The sequence below is a fragment of the Delphinapterus leucas genome, chromosome 12 (assembly GCF_059928025.1).
Source record: "Delphinapterus leucas isolate spDelLeu-1000000601 "Yukka" chromosome 12, BTC_Dleu_Yukka2, whole genome shotgun sequence".
Taxonomy (NCBI): domain Eukaryota; kingdom Metazoa; phylum Chordata; class Mammalia; order Artiodactyla; family Monodontidae; genus Delphinapterus; species Delphinapterus leucas.
This window is the reverse complement of record NC_143140.1, coordinates 33,107,362-33,123,495: the sequence shown is the minus strand read 5'-3', so window position 1 is coordinate 33,123,495 and position 16,134 is coordinate 33,107,362. Positions and strand designations below refer to the sequence as shown.

General features: G+C 34.5%; 1 protein-coding gene across 1 annotated transcript in view; it reads left to right on the top strand.

Annotated features, from left to right (window-relative positions):
* The window catches only part of EPHA7 (EPH receptor A7), a 163,939-nt gene that overhangs the window by 49,100 nt on the left and 98,705 nt on the right, over window positions 1-16,134 (top strand). Inside the window, exons 4-5 of the mRNA XM_022552770.3 lie at window positions 9,551-9,706; window positions 10,528-10,863. Coding sequence (XP_022408478.1) covers window positions 9,551-9,706; window positions 10,528-10,863 — 492 coding nt within the window. The remainder of the gene's footprint in view (window positions 1-9,550; window positions 9,707-10,527; window positions 10,864-16,134) is intronic.

Genomic DNA, 16,134 nt, shown 5'->3' with positions numbered 1-16,134 from the left:
TTGATGAAATGCTACAGCTTTGGCAGGAAAGGTGACTTCTGAGTCTATGTTCAACACTGAAATAGGAGATAATTAAGTGCATTGTAAAATATACAAATTAAGGTACAATATTTATAATTTATGTAAGTAATTTCTTATGAAAAATCAGAAATTTAATTAGCTTAAGCACATAATTATCCATACGATTTGATGCTAGGTCGAAAGGTAATATAGTATTGAGAGATCATCATATTTGTCTTTCAGCAGTTATAGCTTTGGTCTATTGCCTGGCACAATGCAAAGAGTTGGCAAACAATAATTACTTAGTCAGAGAATGAATGCATAATATGGCCATATTTGCCTAATAATTAATTTGTGTTTCTTATTTGCATACACCTCTGGTAATGGGGAAGTAGCTCAGTGTTTATCAGGGGTAGAAACCAGAGTGGGATCAAAACTTTGCATGGAAATTGACATTGTGAAATAATCATAATAGTTTACTATTTATTGAGTGCTTATTCTCCACCAGACATTGTGCTAAGTTCTTCACATGAATCATACACTTTAATTCACAATAATCCTTGGAAGTAGTCTTATTAGGTTTTTCTATTTTAGGTATGGAAAAACTAGGCTCAGAGAACTTAAGCAATTTTACAAAGGTCACACAGCTAGTACATGCTGGAGGGAAGTCAGATTCATAATTTATATAAAGGACAAGTTGTATTGTCTTTTTGAGATTGTTGGAGTGAGACCTTAGATGATGAAATTAACAATGTCTGTAATTCAGAATATGAACTTTATCTTTTAAGAACTATTGTTTTTAATATGATTATGTTAAAACAAGAATCTTAATCTTTCAAAACAGGAATTCTCACTAGTATATTTTACATTATGTTTTGAATATAGAGCTTATATTATCTGACCTTTCTTGCTGTTTTCAAAACTGTGAGGATAATTTAGCATAAGAAGAATGAATAATAAAAACAAATTACAGAAAGTATGTTATTATAATAACTATAAGGGAAATATTTGAAAATACACTTGACAGTGGCCTAAATGCTAGAGTAAATCGTATCCCCTGTCTGAAATCTTCCTAACACCAGTTACTGTTTAAGAACTTACTGCGTCCTCTTGTTCATAATGACATGCCCTCAAGGAAATCTTTTAGTAAAATAAAATAATACTCTGTCATAAATGTCACATTTTTTTAGTTACCACAAATAAATAATATAATATTCGAGTTTGGTTAGCTGGCTTCCCCTAATTTAAATGTTTTTCACCCATGGGAACCCCATAATTATGTTATTTTGCTATAGACATGAATTAAGGTTTAGGTTACTTTAGTTCATTTCCAGTGGGGTTACTAAATTCTGAGACTTCATAGTTAATTTATGTTTTTTATCTGTAGGTTGATCTCAAAGTAGACCTTTGAGGACAATATTGAATGAGATCCAGAAGGGTCTGATTTCATTTTGAATCTTTCCTTTTATGGGAGTTGACTATTAAGTAATTTACATAATTAAAATTTCCATTTCTGGATCCTTACCTGCATGAACCAAAATGGATATGCACATCTCTGAGAACACACACAGGGTTTGGCAACAATGGCACAGGGAGAGATCGAGGTGAATGGCTGAGCAGAGGAATCCTTGACACAGTGCCTGCCACTGCCAGTCAGGGATGCACGCAGAGACAGGATGGCCCTTCCAGAACCTGTCTTTCACACTCTTGCTGAGGCACCACTGAAAGACTAAGTGGGTGTGAGTTAGCATGTACCGTTTTGGGGTGGTGATGGTGATAGAAATATACGTGTTTTTACAGATAGCATTTCAACGAAAACAATCGTGCTAGAGTTTAACAGCTAGATAACCAGTTACTGTGTTGTTAAAACAACCTTTTGAAAATTGAAATAAAAAAAAACCTAGTGTCTCTAGCTCTTAGTAATTAATAACAAGGAAACAAGGACATCGAAGCCGAGAATGTGAAAAGGCTTTGTCCAAATTGCATACCAGTAAGTGGTGGCGTGGATTTGAACACAGTTCTTTGAGTTAAAATCCAGTTCTCTTTTGAGAATAAGAGAATAAGAGGAAAAAAGATTTTGAATATTCTAACTTGACATTTTTTTCCTCCTTTAATCATTTTGGTAATGAGGTCAGGCTTATGATGATGTTCTGGTACAGTAGAGAGTGTTTAAATGCCAGACTTCAGCAAAATTCCTAGCGTATTTCAAACTGATAATTTAACAAAGAAGAAAAATCTGTTGACACAGTGCTTTGTTTTATTTCCTTTTACAGTCTAAATCCTGAAAATAAAACTTTTAAATCCTTGTTATTTTACATGTTTCTTTTCCACTGTATAGTATCATAAAACATGAAGTACTCAATTAAATAACACAAATAAATAACATATATTTATAATGCCCCCAAATTAGTTTTTCTTTTTAGTTTTAAAAATCCCAAAATTATTTTCAGCACTTGAGCACCTTTATATTTCTGCATCATTTCTTTTCTAAACTCTTACAAGTTAGTTATGGGATAACATGGATGGTGCTTCACAAACTGTAATATACTCTTTACATCATGTTGTTTTTATCCTCCCTGCCCGCTGTTCATTCTCAATGTGAACAATCATAACATGTCAATGACAGGAGGTCTGGCTTTCAGGCCAACTTTTTAAATTATTCCCACTGAGGAACTGTCAATAGGATTAAAATACAGATTCTGGATCTGTCCATTCCAGATGAGGTCAGCACTCTGAGCAGTGGGAATACTATTTCTGCAATCTGTGTTTTCCCCTTTGCATGCAGAAGCATAGACATTAATATGACACAAATATTTGAAAGCTCCTATGGAAACAGGCTAGCTTTGCCTAAATTAAGTCAGTTGTCCATCTGCAATAAATAAAATAACAGCATTCATTAGAATCCGTAGCTATGTATGTGTGTAGATTCTACAATAATATTAAAGCCCAGAAAGTTTCAATTACAGAACAATTCACTTATAGTTCATAATTAATAAACTCTTTGCAGCTGTGTAACTGTGGCCGGAAACATCTGCAAAGCCTCATATTTTACACACAGACACATACACATAATTCCTTCAGAAAAAGTTTAATTGTGCTTAAAATCACAGGTCTGGAAACAGAGTAAGACCTGAGGAAGCTGAGTCTAGTTGTATTCAGTTAGCTCCTTGGAGGAGGAGTTGGGGGGGGAAAGGAAACCTGCCCTTGTCTGGCACAGGTGATGTAGGTAAAAAATAAGAATGTTTAAGGTCTATTCATATATTCACTGAAAACTAACTTTGTATATTATCTCCCCTACATATAACTTGGTATTGATAAGCATCTATTTAAGTTATAAAATTACTCAGTAAAATGCTAGTCCTTGGATAAAAGATAAATTATTATTTATAAAACTCTAAAATTAGAAATGGGTAAAAAGAATATATTGATTATATATTTTCCTTTGTTTTGGAATTTATAGTTAATTTTTTACACCTAAATGTAGCTTTATAAAAATAGATGAATATAGAGCATATGTGTTAGAAAGGCAAACCAACATATTTTCGACAGATAAAATTTGGTATTTTTTCTTAATGTTGGCTAACTTAAATGTGCAGTTTGAAGTTGCATCATCAATGGATTTTATTATACATGACAACTTTACTGAGGTAAAATTCACATACCATACAATTCACCCATGACAGTTAACAATCTAGTGTTTTGTTAGTATAGTTATAGAGTTGTACAACCATCACTACCAATCAATTTTTGAACATTTTCATCGCCCCAGAAAAAAACCCTGCACCCATTAACAGTCACTTGCTATTCCTCTCACTGCCCCAGCTCTTAGCAAGCACTAATCTACTTTCTGTCTCTATAGATTTGCCTATTCCGGATATTTCATATAAACAGAAGTATATAGTATGTGATCTTTTGTGACTGGATTCTTTCACATGGCACAATGTTTTCAGAATGTATCAGAATTTAACTTCTTTTGATTGCTGAATAGAATTCCATCGTGTGTATTCATTTATTAGTTGATGGACATTTTGGTTGTTTCTACACTTTGGGTTATTATGAATAATTCTGTTATAAACATTTAGTTATGTTCAAGTTTTTGTGTCAGTAAATGTTTTCATTTCTCCTGGGTACATACTGAGGAGTGGAATTGTTGGGTAACATGATAACTATGTTTAAACTTTTGAGGACTTGCCAGTTTTTTTCAAAGTGGCTGCACCATTTTACATTCCCAACAGCAGTGTATGAGAGTTCTAATTCCTCCATATTCTTATCAGACTTCTTTTATCTGTCTTTTTTAATAGTCTTCCTACTGGGTATAAGTGGTTTATCATTGTAGGTTTGAGTTTCATTTCCCTGATGACTAATGATCTTGAGCATCGTTTTGTGTGTTTATTGGCCATTTGTATATGTTCCATATAGAAATATCTATTCAGATTCTTTGCCTGTTTTTTGATTGGCTTATTAAGAAATTTTAATTTGTTGATTATTTTAAAATTCTAACTTATTATAATTCTCAATAATATCTAATCTTATCTCCCTCATCAATTTTATGGTGGACATATCTTTTATCATGCGTTCTTTACAGACTTTGATAGTCCAAGAAAAGACCTAGAACCTCCAGGATGATGATTCTAAACACCTGGAAAGCTTTTAAAATATAGATATATCCGAACCTTAATAATGACTCAGTTATCTTTAATAGGGCCAAGACAGTAGTCTCTTTTCAAAGCATCCTTCATGTGCAGTCATGGGGGACAGCCCACTAAGATATGGAGTTTCAGTGCCTTAATGTTCAGGATGGGTCAGTTATGTCTGAAAGTAAAGATGGAGTTTAAGATTTCTGAAAAAATGCGCCCATTATGGTTGAGGGAATCTTTCTTGGCTGTAGAGAAATTCTAGAAGTATGTGGATTTTCTGGGATAACCAGTTTGTGGGAGAAGGTCCTTAGAAGTATAATCAGATAGGATATCCCCCAAGCTTACCCTTGGAGGTCATAAACCTAAAGCACTAGGGTAAGTGTGAGTATCTACACCCTTGATCAGAAAAAAAAGAGGTAATTCCGCTTCATCCAGCTGCTTAGCCTAAAGAGTGGAAATTTGTCTGCGGATTTTACAGCGGCCTTTAGGATTGAGAACACAGAGTTGTTGCACCAGTACCCTGATTGTTCTACAGACTGCCTCACGCAAGTATATACTCAAAGGCCTGGCACCGCGTCGCTTAAACACTTGAAATCCACTGAAGACAGCTAGGGAATGCGCTAATGTTAGGAGAGTTTGAGAATCAGGATACAAGGCTTTTGTATCAACTCTCTTATGTATTTAAATATCTTTGTGTTCAGAATTTTGTTGCTCTTAAGTAATTTACTTATAAATGGGAAACCCTGTTGCACTTTGTGTGTGTGTGTGTGTGTGTGTGTGTGTGTGGTTTTAAGAATTTAAATCCCACATTTTATTTGAACCAATTTTGTTACATAAGACAATCTTCTTATTTAAAAATAGTTGAAATTAAATATAATATTACAGTTACTTCATTGCAGTAAACAATATAGCAGATCTTGGAATATAGTATATTTTGTAATATAATTTAGTAGGTATATTACAGTAGATAATCTTGTTACTGTCCAGTAAAAAGAAGGTTCATGTGCTTCCTAGATTTTCTTTTTCTTTGGTGCTTTTCCATTTAAACAACTGGCTAAGTGAAAACTTGCTCAGTGTATGAAATCTGACAAGATTATGGCTCTTAGCTCTAGGATAATGAACTTACGTTATTTTATTCATTAAGGCCCTGAGGGCTAGAAAAAAAGAGTCCAAAGAATCAGTCCCAGGCCTTTGTGGTAACACTGAAAAATACTGTTACTAAACTCATTGGTGAAATATTATTTTTACAAAAGTAAATATTGAAAACAAATTTTATACATATTCCCAGTCTTCATCAGTCCAGTGAAATATTACCTTAAAACAATGTTCAGTTAGAAAAACAAAGTCATCGAAAGGCAGGAGATTAAAATGGTATGTTTCTTGTTGTAACTAATTTTACCATAAGTGCATACAGTATATTAATTAAAGTTTGCTTTAAGTTCAAATGCTGTTGAACAAATTGAGAAATAAAGCAAAGGAAGAAAAAAGTTTTAAAACTGCTATTATTGCACGATTCCTAGAAAGTTATTCTTATATACTTCATCATTACGTATAAAGGGAATTTATCTTTGATTGAGGTTTCAGAAGGCATTTACCGTGAAAAACTTTTTTACTAGTACCTTTTTGGAAAACCAGCTGCATTTATAGAGAGAAGAAATTGCCCTTATTTCCATGTAGGCTTTTGGGAGCAGCTGGAGGGCTCATCTAAGTCTTCCTTAAGTGGTTAAATCTCAGGTTTATCACTTTACCCCAGCCTCTCTCCCTGAGTATTTTACTCAAGCTATTTCATCTAGATATCTCATCTAAAATTTTAATTTTATGAGCATCTGTTACTTCCTTCCTAAACATTTTACTACGCAATTGCTCACTGCTGTCCTGAGAGATACAGGTTATGTCTTCTCATGTTCTTGGCTTTACTCTTCACACCATAGCTCCCAAGATTTTGCACTTATTTTTAGTAAATCTAAATTAATAGCTTCCTTAGATGTTAAATGAAAACTCTCTTGTTACAACTTATTATTCTCAATATTAACTGAACTGAAACAGAATAGTACTTCAAAGAAAAAATGTTAAGGCCGTCAAGACTTTTATGACCACATTTTTTCGAGATTGCTTCTCATCATTGATGATGGCCATACATGTACTCCATCATTTTGCAGGCATCTACAATGCCAAAATTCATGGTGAAATTGAGGAGATCTATTTCATATCTCTTCTGTAAGGTGTACTAGGATATCATTTCACCGTTTTCTAAGTTAAAGTAATAGCTTTAAATTAGTCAAAGGATATAATAAAAGGCAATAGGGGCCCATTGAAAATTCATTTTGGGGGTTGCTAAAGCTTCGAGACCCACTGAACAGATGCCAGACTTTGGCTCATTCAGCAGTCAAGGCTGGTGCAATAGCATATGGTTGAGTCTCAGCAGTCCTGTGTTCTAAATCCAGTTTTAGCCTAGACAAACAGAATTATTTGAAGAACTCAGGTTAATTTTGCTTCAAATCTGCTTTCCCATCTGCTAAAATGGTAACAGAATTTAATGAAATTTGAAAGTTGAATGATAAGGGTTTTAAATTTCTCTACGGTAGGTACTGTTATACATTCTACAAATCATGTAAGTGGAGCAAGAAATGGACCTACTTATTTGTGGGAAAAGTGGAAGTAAGCCTTTGGTTAGAAGCCTTTATTTGCAACAGGAGGGTGAGAATTGCGAGAGATTCCACTAGGTAGTTTGCTGCCTACAGTTCTGGAAGCCTTACCTAGTGGATGTTAAATCATGTTGCCATTCCTCCCCCATTTCCTTGCTCTCCAACTCCTCTCCCTGTAAAAAGTGAGTAAATACACATAATATCATCAAAGACTCTCAGCATACACCTCTTCTCTCTGTCTCTCTCTCTCTCTTTTTCTTTGTTAATTCTCTGGGCCTTAATGTTATCAAGCTGCAGGTTGTGAGTAAAGCATTGCCTTCTCTGTGTTACGGATGTTCTATCTGATTACTGAATTACACATGATACATGGGGCAAGATACAGTGCATACTTAAAGAAAGGAATTTCCAGCCTGAGAAATCCATGCTAAATCCTTTATCCTACTAGTTAACCATTCTTTTATGTGGCAAGATTATATCTTTAGAAATATTTTAAAGTGTTATTTTGTTTCATATTATTTCAAAATCGAGGTCGTTTTTCTCTCTGTGTCTTAGATTTGTAGTAATTGCTACAAGAACATGTGAAGATGCATTAAGCTTCGTTGCCTAATATGTTTGTGAGTGCTTCCCTCTTGTATGAATTGAGGAGGCCAACTAAAGGCAGACTGGCTTCTGAGGGCAGCAGTGGATCATAATTTACAAAGAGATGATAGTAGTTCTGTTCACAAATCTATAACTTATCTATCACAATATGACCTATCTTTAAGTTTCTAACTTATCTAAAATACCTGTCTTGTTCATATAAAACACCCTTATATTCTTGAAGCTTAAAAGATAATTTGGAGTTCTCAGTTGTACCAGATTATGTGTTAAATATTCAGCATGTGAACAAAAGCACAGGATGACTTGACTCTTTTCTGGAGAATATACTATCTTAATAAGACAGGATTGTTTTTCCTACCCAAGAGTGAAAATGTGCTTACACTCCTGAATAATGCTCAAGTTGAGAACATTAAACAAACTTGAATCTAATACATTAAAAGTTATAATTGAATTTATGTTAAATATTCACTTATTTTTCTTTATAGATATGATTTATTAATTTCTATTAAATTTGAAGGTCACTAAAACTTAAATATTCACTTAATAAAGATGGAGGGTAAATTGAATCTATTTAATATATTCAATGTATAGTACCATCAATTAATTTAAAAATTGTTGAGATAATGAAAATTGAACTTGCTAAATTTTAGTTGAAGATAAATATGTAAAATGTCTGGGGATAGTAAATAGTTCCAGGTTACTTGATTTAATAACAAGTAGTCTCTAAGTGAGTTAGGGCAACTTCACTGGAAGGTGATAGAGATGTCTATTCATTGCTGAGAGCAGTTGCTGGGTTAGTGTGACTATCTTAACCTCTCCCAGCAGAGGAGAAACAGTTACCACCTGTTTGTAGTTGATGGCTTTCTCCTTATTTCTGGCAGAATAGGTTTCTTCTATCCATAGGATTTCATTATTTTTAGTAACAAGGAAGTTCGCTTAGTGGAAAGCAGCCTGCCTTGGAGCTTAAATTGGTTGAAATTATATCTTGAAGTTTTCTGAAAATTGCGGGGTGTGAGGGGGAATACATTTCTATCATTTTCAGATGACAGTTTTTACATCACTATTATTTCTAGTCAGGTAATAAAATTAGTTTAATATTTTTCACTATGAACCAAATTCACACATAAAAACTTAATTTATAGCTATACTAGATTAAGAAAACATAACTTTGAAGTGTGTTAATGCAAATCAACAAGAAAGTTAATTATTACTGAAATCAAAGTTCCCCTGAATTAACTCTCCTGAGACTTTATCTAAATAAATTATGCTTGTGTTTAGTTTTGGGTGCTAGACTTTGGACTGATGCCAACTACAGGTGCAAGTTTGCTGTATCATTTGGTTTTTATTATTTTGTTTTAAAATACAGTATTATAAAATTGGGTTATTGATATACACTAAACAGAATTTTACCATAAAGGGCATGTTTTTCCCTTCTTTTTTCATATAATTAGAGACTTATGGTTTATAATTAGTTCCCAGGAAACATGACAACAGATGTAAAAAGAATATGTTAGAAATTTCTTATTGGAATCTAGGTTTCTATTGAGTCTGGTGATAGCAAATTTGGAAAACAAAGTTCACATTTTATTCTTTGCTAAATATTACTAAAATTTAAAGAAGGTCTGTTTGTTCTCATGTTTCTATTTTCACTTTGTTCTGCATTCCCAGCCTGTGGCCGTGGGTTCTACAAATCCTCCTCTCAAGATCTTCAGTGCTCTCGTTGTCCAACCCACAGTTTTTCTGATAAAGAAGGCTCCTCAAGGTGTGACTGTGATGATGGGTATTACAGGGCTCCATCTGACCCACCGTATGTGGCGTGCACAAGTAAGTTCATAATTGTAAAATAAGGACTTCCAAATCCCTTCCATTTGTTTGTAGTATTGTGACATCATTGAGATAGGCATGAAATTTATGAGTACATTCCACAAACCGATGAGGCTAAACAGTAATATAAAAGAGATACATCTTACATCATCATCAGTGTAATTTTCATGTCTGCCAGATCAAAATGCATTTTAATCATATTTTACACATGTATTCAATAGGTATAATAAATAAAATGTAAAAGTTATTTGAGACTTGCATGGCTGTAAAATGTTATTAAAAAGTAATGGTTTCTGAATTAAAATTTTCCATCACTAAATAGGGCAAATCTTATATCTTGGTGCTTCAATTAACGAATGTTTGAGAGACTCAAATCCAAAGCCAATTCCAGACATTACTATAAATCATTCTTGAGCAGATTAAGAATGAATGGATGTATTCTCTGTTATACGGTTAAAAGGCAAAGTATTTTTAAACAAGTGCACAACTGTTTTTTTAGGTGCATTAACTGTTCTTTTTTAATAGCTTGGAAGAAAAATAGCTAAAGACCATGGCAAAAGGACAAAGACAGTTGTTATCCTGTTTTCATTTTGACATATTAAATAGAAAATAAATAAGGCCTCTTGCCAAGTGAATTCAAGAAGGCTTTTATTCAGTTTCTCTAGGAAAGGTAATGAAACGTTTATGTGCAAGAGAGCATTTCAAGTAGTTTTCTGTGCGGTGATTGAGCCACTAGCTTGATGCCCCACGTGGATCCTTTAGTTCATTTTTGTTTGTTTTTTGTCTATTTTTGTTTATTTGCTTATTTTTGGTTTCCAAAGGGCCTCCGTCTGCCCCACAGAACCTCATTTTCAATATCAACCAAACCACAGTGAGCTTGGAATGGAGTCCACCTGCAGACAATGGGGGAAGAAACGATGTGACCTACAGAATACTGTGTAAGCGGTGCAGCTGGGAGCAGGGCGAATGCGTTCCCTGTGGGAGTAGCATTGGCTACATGCCCCAGCAGACTGGATTAGAGGATAACTACGTCACTGTCATGGACCTGCTGGCCCACGCTAATTATACTTTTGAAGTTGAAGCTGTAAATGGAGTTTCTGACTTAAGTCGATCCCAGAGGCTCTTTGCGGCTGTCAGTGTCACCACAGGTCAAGCAGGTATGTTTTTGTGTTTGTCTTGACTAAGTGAAAAATGTGACTACATAAGTGAGGTCTCTCACTTAAATAGCTCGTTAACTTGGCTCTACAGAACTTGATTATTCCAGCTTGTTGATTATTCACACCTTTAGCTTTTCTTTGCTATTTCTTCTGTTGCCTGTTAAACCATTACTAGACTCATTAACATCTCCTCCAGAGATCTGGCAGGAGAAAGAAAAGGGGATAAATTGTAAACCAATTAAGACTGCTCTAAGAGGACCAACTCTATTAAGATCTAGGGGAGGAGAGGGAAAATATTGGACAAAATAAGATGTAGGATATTTCTTGCATTTTTTATTTACCTTTTTGTGTGCTACGTGCTTATGATTAAAATCTACAGGATAATTAGGAATGAAGGAGTTGGCTTCAGTGTCTCACATGGTGTTAACCAGTTTTTTACCACATAAAATGTTGTATTTGTAATAGATGGCAAGTCTGCCTTAAAATTTGCATGAGGGAATTTTACATTCCTCACTAGATTTGTGATCATATTGATGTCTATAGTATTGGAATAAGTACTTGAGAGATCTCATGAGGCTTTCAAAATAAATGAATTAAGAAATATAATAATCATGATGATTATGAACTGGTAGCTTAGCCTAAAAGCAGTTTTCGCTTATTTTCTTATTGGCATTTAAGATGCCCTGCTTGGTCATTCTTTGCTGTGGTAAGTAGGTTTTAGAAAATATAAATTGGGAAGGAAGCTTCAAAAATTGGAGACTTTCTAAACCTTTAGAGAAATATTATTATTGGGGGAAGTTCCAGAAATTGAGGGCTTTTTCAAACTTTTGAAAGTTCTTGCTTCTGAAGAATGATGCTATGTAGTCAGAGTAGCCAAGTGCTATGTCATCGTCATTAATAAAATTGGACCTGCACTGGAGTACTGAGTTGTGTAAGCATCATAATAAGCTTATAACAAGGTCTTCTTGATCTTTGTCTAGCTGTCAACAGTCAATATTATCCCAAATTCCTGGACATAGTCTAATCTATTCTTCATATCTATGCCAATTTTAATAAAATGTTACCTATTTAAATTATATCTGCACAATGAAGCCTATGCATATAGTCTCATGCTTACCATTTTGAACAGATTAGTGGGTTCCTATTCCAAAGGTTTTATTTTGATGTTTATTTAAAAGGCTATTGCAAATCAGATTTCTTACGTAAAAGCTGAAGTCTGGAGGTAAAACCACATAGAAACGTTTAGATCTTCAAAAACTGGACAAAAGAAGCAACTCATAACTGATATTTGGATTGATTCATTTTATTTAGCCTTACACCATTTGCCATTCTTTTATAATGCTGTTGTTAGTAGGTGTTTTTACTTGTTTTGCTTTATATTGAGATTTGTCATCGTAACGTTACAGTGAGTGGGTTTGAAACATTTTAGGTTCATGATTATGACACTAGAGCTATCTTTGGAGCCATTAATAAAAACTCTTGGGTCTGCTGAGCTAGAATAACTGCTTTATTCTTGCTGATAATAAGTAAAAGAAGGGATATTTTTATTTATTTTTTAATACAACCTAAAGATACTGAATTAATACCACAAATAGGGTTTGCCAGGTAGGCCACTTTGGGGATCTGTTTCCATGATCTTTAAATGTCCATTGTTTAATTGTTCAGGTTAATACTACACAGCCTAAATAGGTCATAGATATTCCATAAGTTCCTGAATCAACTATCTTATAGTAGTTACGTAAAATGGCTTTGTCCCCTTGATTCTCTTCCAGTTAAGAGCAAACCAGGTTTGTCTGGTTTTGGGGGGGAGGTAATTTAAATGTACAAAAATTAGATTGCTATGATTACACAACTATGTAAATATACCAAAAATTATTGAATTGTGTGCTTAAAATGAGTAAATTTTATGGTATGAAAATGATACCTCAGTAAAGCTATTAACATTTTTAAAAGAATAAATACAATAAAGTTAAAAAGCAAACTAGGTTTGTACTTTTATATTAAAATATTAATTCACAATTGCCTGGTCCCAACTACATCTCAAATACTAAAAACCCATGAATTTACACTCAGCTTTTTCTGCTTTCAAAAAGAAAAGCATTAATAAGGCAGCAAGCTGTGGTAATTTTTAAAATTTTAATTTATTTTTTAACAGAGGAAATTTAGAATATGTTAGTGACTATTGTTCAGTTAAATTTGTACCCATTTCCCCCACCCCATCGTCAATATTTTTGCTTTTTCTAAGGGGGGAATGATTTGAAACTGTCCATGTTTATGACTATCTGTGGAAACCTGCCATGATCCTTAAAATTCTCATTCTGTGTTAATCAAACAGCATCACCTCCCACCTAGTTTATGCTGCAGTCCCTTCAATAATGAATTTAAGGATCTCTGGTCAGTTGTCAGTTATCGCCCATCAGCAATCCACTGATGCCTAGTACAAAAAGAATCTGCAGATGTCTGGGCAAGAAGAGAGAGTAAGGATGGAAAATCATCAGGCAGTGTTTGAAAGGCAGTGTGTACTTTGTAGTTCCTTTTCTATTAAGTTTGGAGTCTGGAGCTCAGGACCCCCCATACCAGTGTTTGTGGAAATGGAAGTACATTGAAGACCCCCTTGTCCTTTCCTCAGGGTAGCAGTAGGGTTATTGGTGTTTAAGGACCTGTACCCCAACCCCTGTTGCCACTTATGAGGTATGTGCTGTTGGGTGGACCGCAAAAGTTCTACATGAGTAAGATGGAGATGAGATGGTATCTATCTTCCTGCATTATCCTGTTAAATGAGATACTGGAGAAAACTTAAAACCTTTTTATTGTCATAAAAATGTTATTGCAGTGAGTAGCGTAATGAATGCTGATTAATCCTCTTTTTATGTAACTATGAACCTGTCAAGGCAAAGCACACTAAAATCTTTACCTATTGCCATGTGTCCAGGGTGGGGTGTATAATCGAGGCAATTATGTATTATAACATTGCAGGAGGGAGAAATTAATTTTTTTTATCTAGTCACAAGTTATCTTAAGACTGAGGTTCTTATTTAAACCAATAATTAGCTTTAAGATGAGATGTTTATAGAGAAGCCTAATACGTGATACTCATATTTATATAGTTTTCGTATTTACTTATCGGGAACATATTACCTACACAAGCTGGCTGGAATGTATTCTTTTTGTTTTTGTTTTGTTAGGAATGATATTGACCTATTAAGGGTGAAGTCACACAGATCAAACTTAGGTACATTGGAGATATTAAATATATATATATATATATATATATATATATATATATATATGTAAGATGGAAAGCACATGCATTTGATTTATGGCATTATAGTCCTCATTCTTCCTTACAGTGGAAGGCTCCGGGTAATTACACAAGTGTTCTGAAGAGGTAACTATTTAAATTCTACTTTTCAAAACATTAACCCAGCCAACTGTACTGAGTAGTATATGTTAAGCACTGTGCAAGATGCTGAAGATAGGAAGGCAAAGAATGGTCCTATCCTTATGAGGAGCTGTTACTATAGCAGATATATATTAATTTATACAACTAATGATAGGACACTTGAATATAATGTGATGCATGCTATAGAACAAAATTAGGAACAAAATACAGAACCCCAAAGAAGGAATGATTCATTCCACCTGTGGAAAAAAGGGAAGTCCTCACAGAAAAGATGCCAATCAACCTAGAACTTTAGAATGGATATGGTTTTGCCAGAAGGAGGACAAGTAAGTCATATTCTAGGCCCTCAGGTGGACCTGTCCCATGAAAACATAATCATTGCCACTGCATTCCTTCCACAGATCAAGTGCATTAACACACCAAAATGGGCTGCAGAAAAGTTAGTAAAAACGGGTCACCCTAAAATTACTGTCTCTGTCTGTAATACCTTCTTTCACTGTGGGATCATTTAGACAACTAGATAATTTTTAACTTTTTTAGAAAACATAATATAAAATTATAATATGTGATCTTTCCCACAAACAGACTTAAAAGACTTAGTCATTATTCTTCAGGTCAGTGATCATGTTATGTTTTTGTCTTTACCATCTAACACAGTTCTTTCTCTGTTCCTAATGTCGTGTAATTAATTCCAGTAAGGAAACTGGTCACACACAAGAAAAGTTAAATGATTTTACGGGAGTGAAAACACTCAGACGTGAATGGAAAAGGCATAGGATTTGATATTTGATGACATGATAGCTTTGTGTTAGACAAATTATTTCACCTCTTTAACTTGAATTTTCTCCTGAAATAGGATCATGTTACTTGACTCCTCATATTGTGAAAAAAAACAAAACTGAGCTTTTAGCTTAATACCTGTTATACTTGTTAGAATAAAAACAAAGTGTTTTTGTTTTTGTAAGTGTGTTATTGTACTACAACAATGATAATAATAGAAGTAATGATAAGGGTGACAAGTGATTGAACACAATACAGTTTTGGTACTTTTTAAATGTACCAGGTACACGGAAGGTGTGTGAAGTTGAGTCACTTAATGTCTGTGGACTCATGTAGTCCTCCTAAATAACGGAGAGGTCTGGGACAGAAGACCTCTAAGAGCCCATCTTATGTCCATAATTAAATGGACAATCATAATACAGTACAAACTATACATTGCACAGTGCAGGGTTGACTGCAAATTATTGATAGCTGAGTAATATGTGTACAGATACTATCATTTTTGATGGGATCCATGACTTACAATGCTGTAGAAAGCACTGGGAAGGAATTAAGGATGAAAACTGGAACCTCTTGAAAGAGGATATGATTTTCCAAATTGGGCTCCCTAGAAAGCAGACACTTTGATGCAGATTCCATGCAGGAATTGTGTTAGGGCATGTACTTGGCATCAGCACCATCTGAAGGGAAAGGAAAGGAGCAGGACTGAGCAGAAGGGAAATTGAGCCATAATGCAGTCTCATTGGGGTTCTCTGCCAGCTCCATGACAAGCTCTCCACCCATAAGGGACCTTCAGATTGTCCCAAGTTGAAGAGATAGTGGCAGGCTTTTTTACCTCTTTGTCGTACAGACACTGGCTGCAGACTCCTCTAGCAGGCTCCTCTAGGAAGGTGTCATTTTTCAGACAAGGAAATTCTAAAGGGCAGCAGGGAACTGAGGTTTGCTTTTGCGCAGCTATCTCAGCAGCTAGCAAATATGTTCTTCATTCCTTCACCAAGGGTAATGGGGACCGTCCATCATAACATCCATTACATAGAGTTAAATCATGCCAAAGGATACAAGGGGCAAAGTTCAGAGTGTGTTTAGAG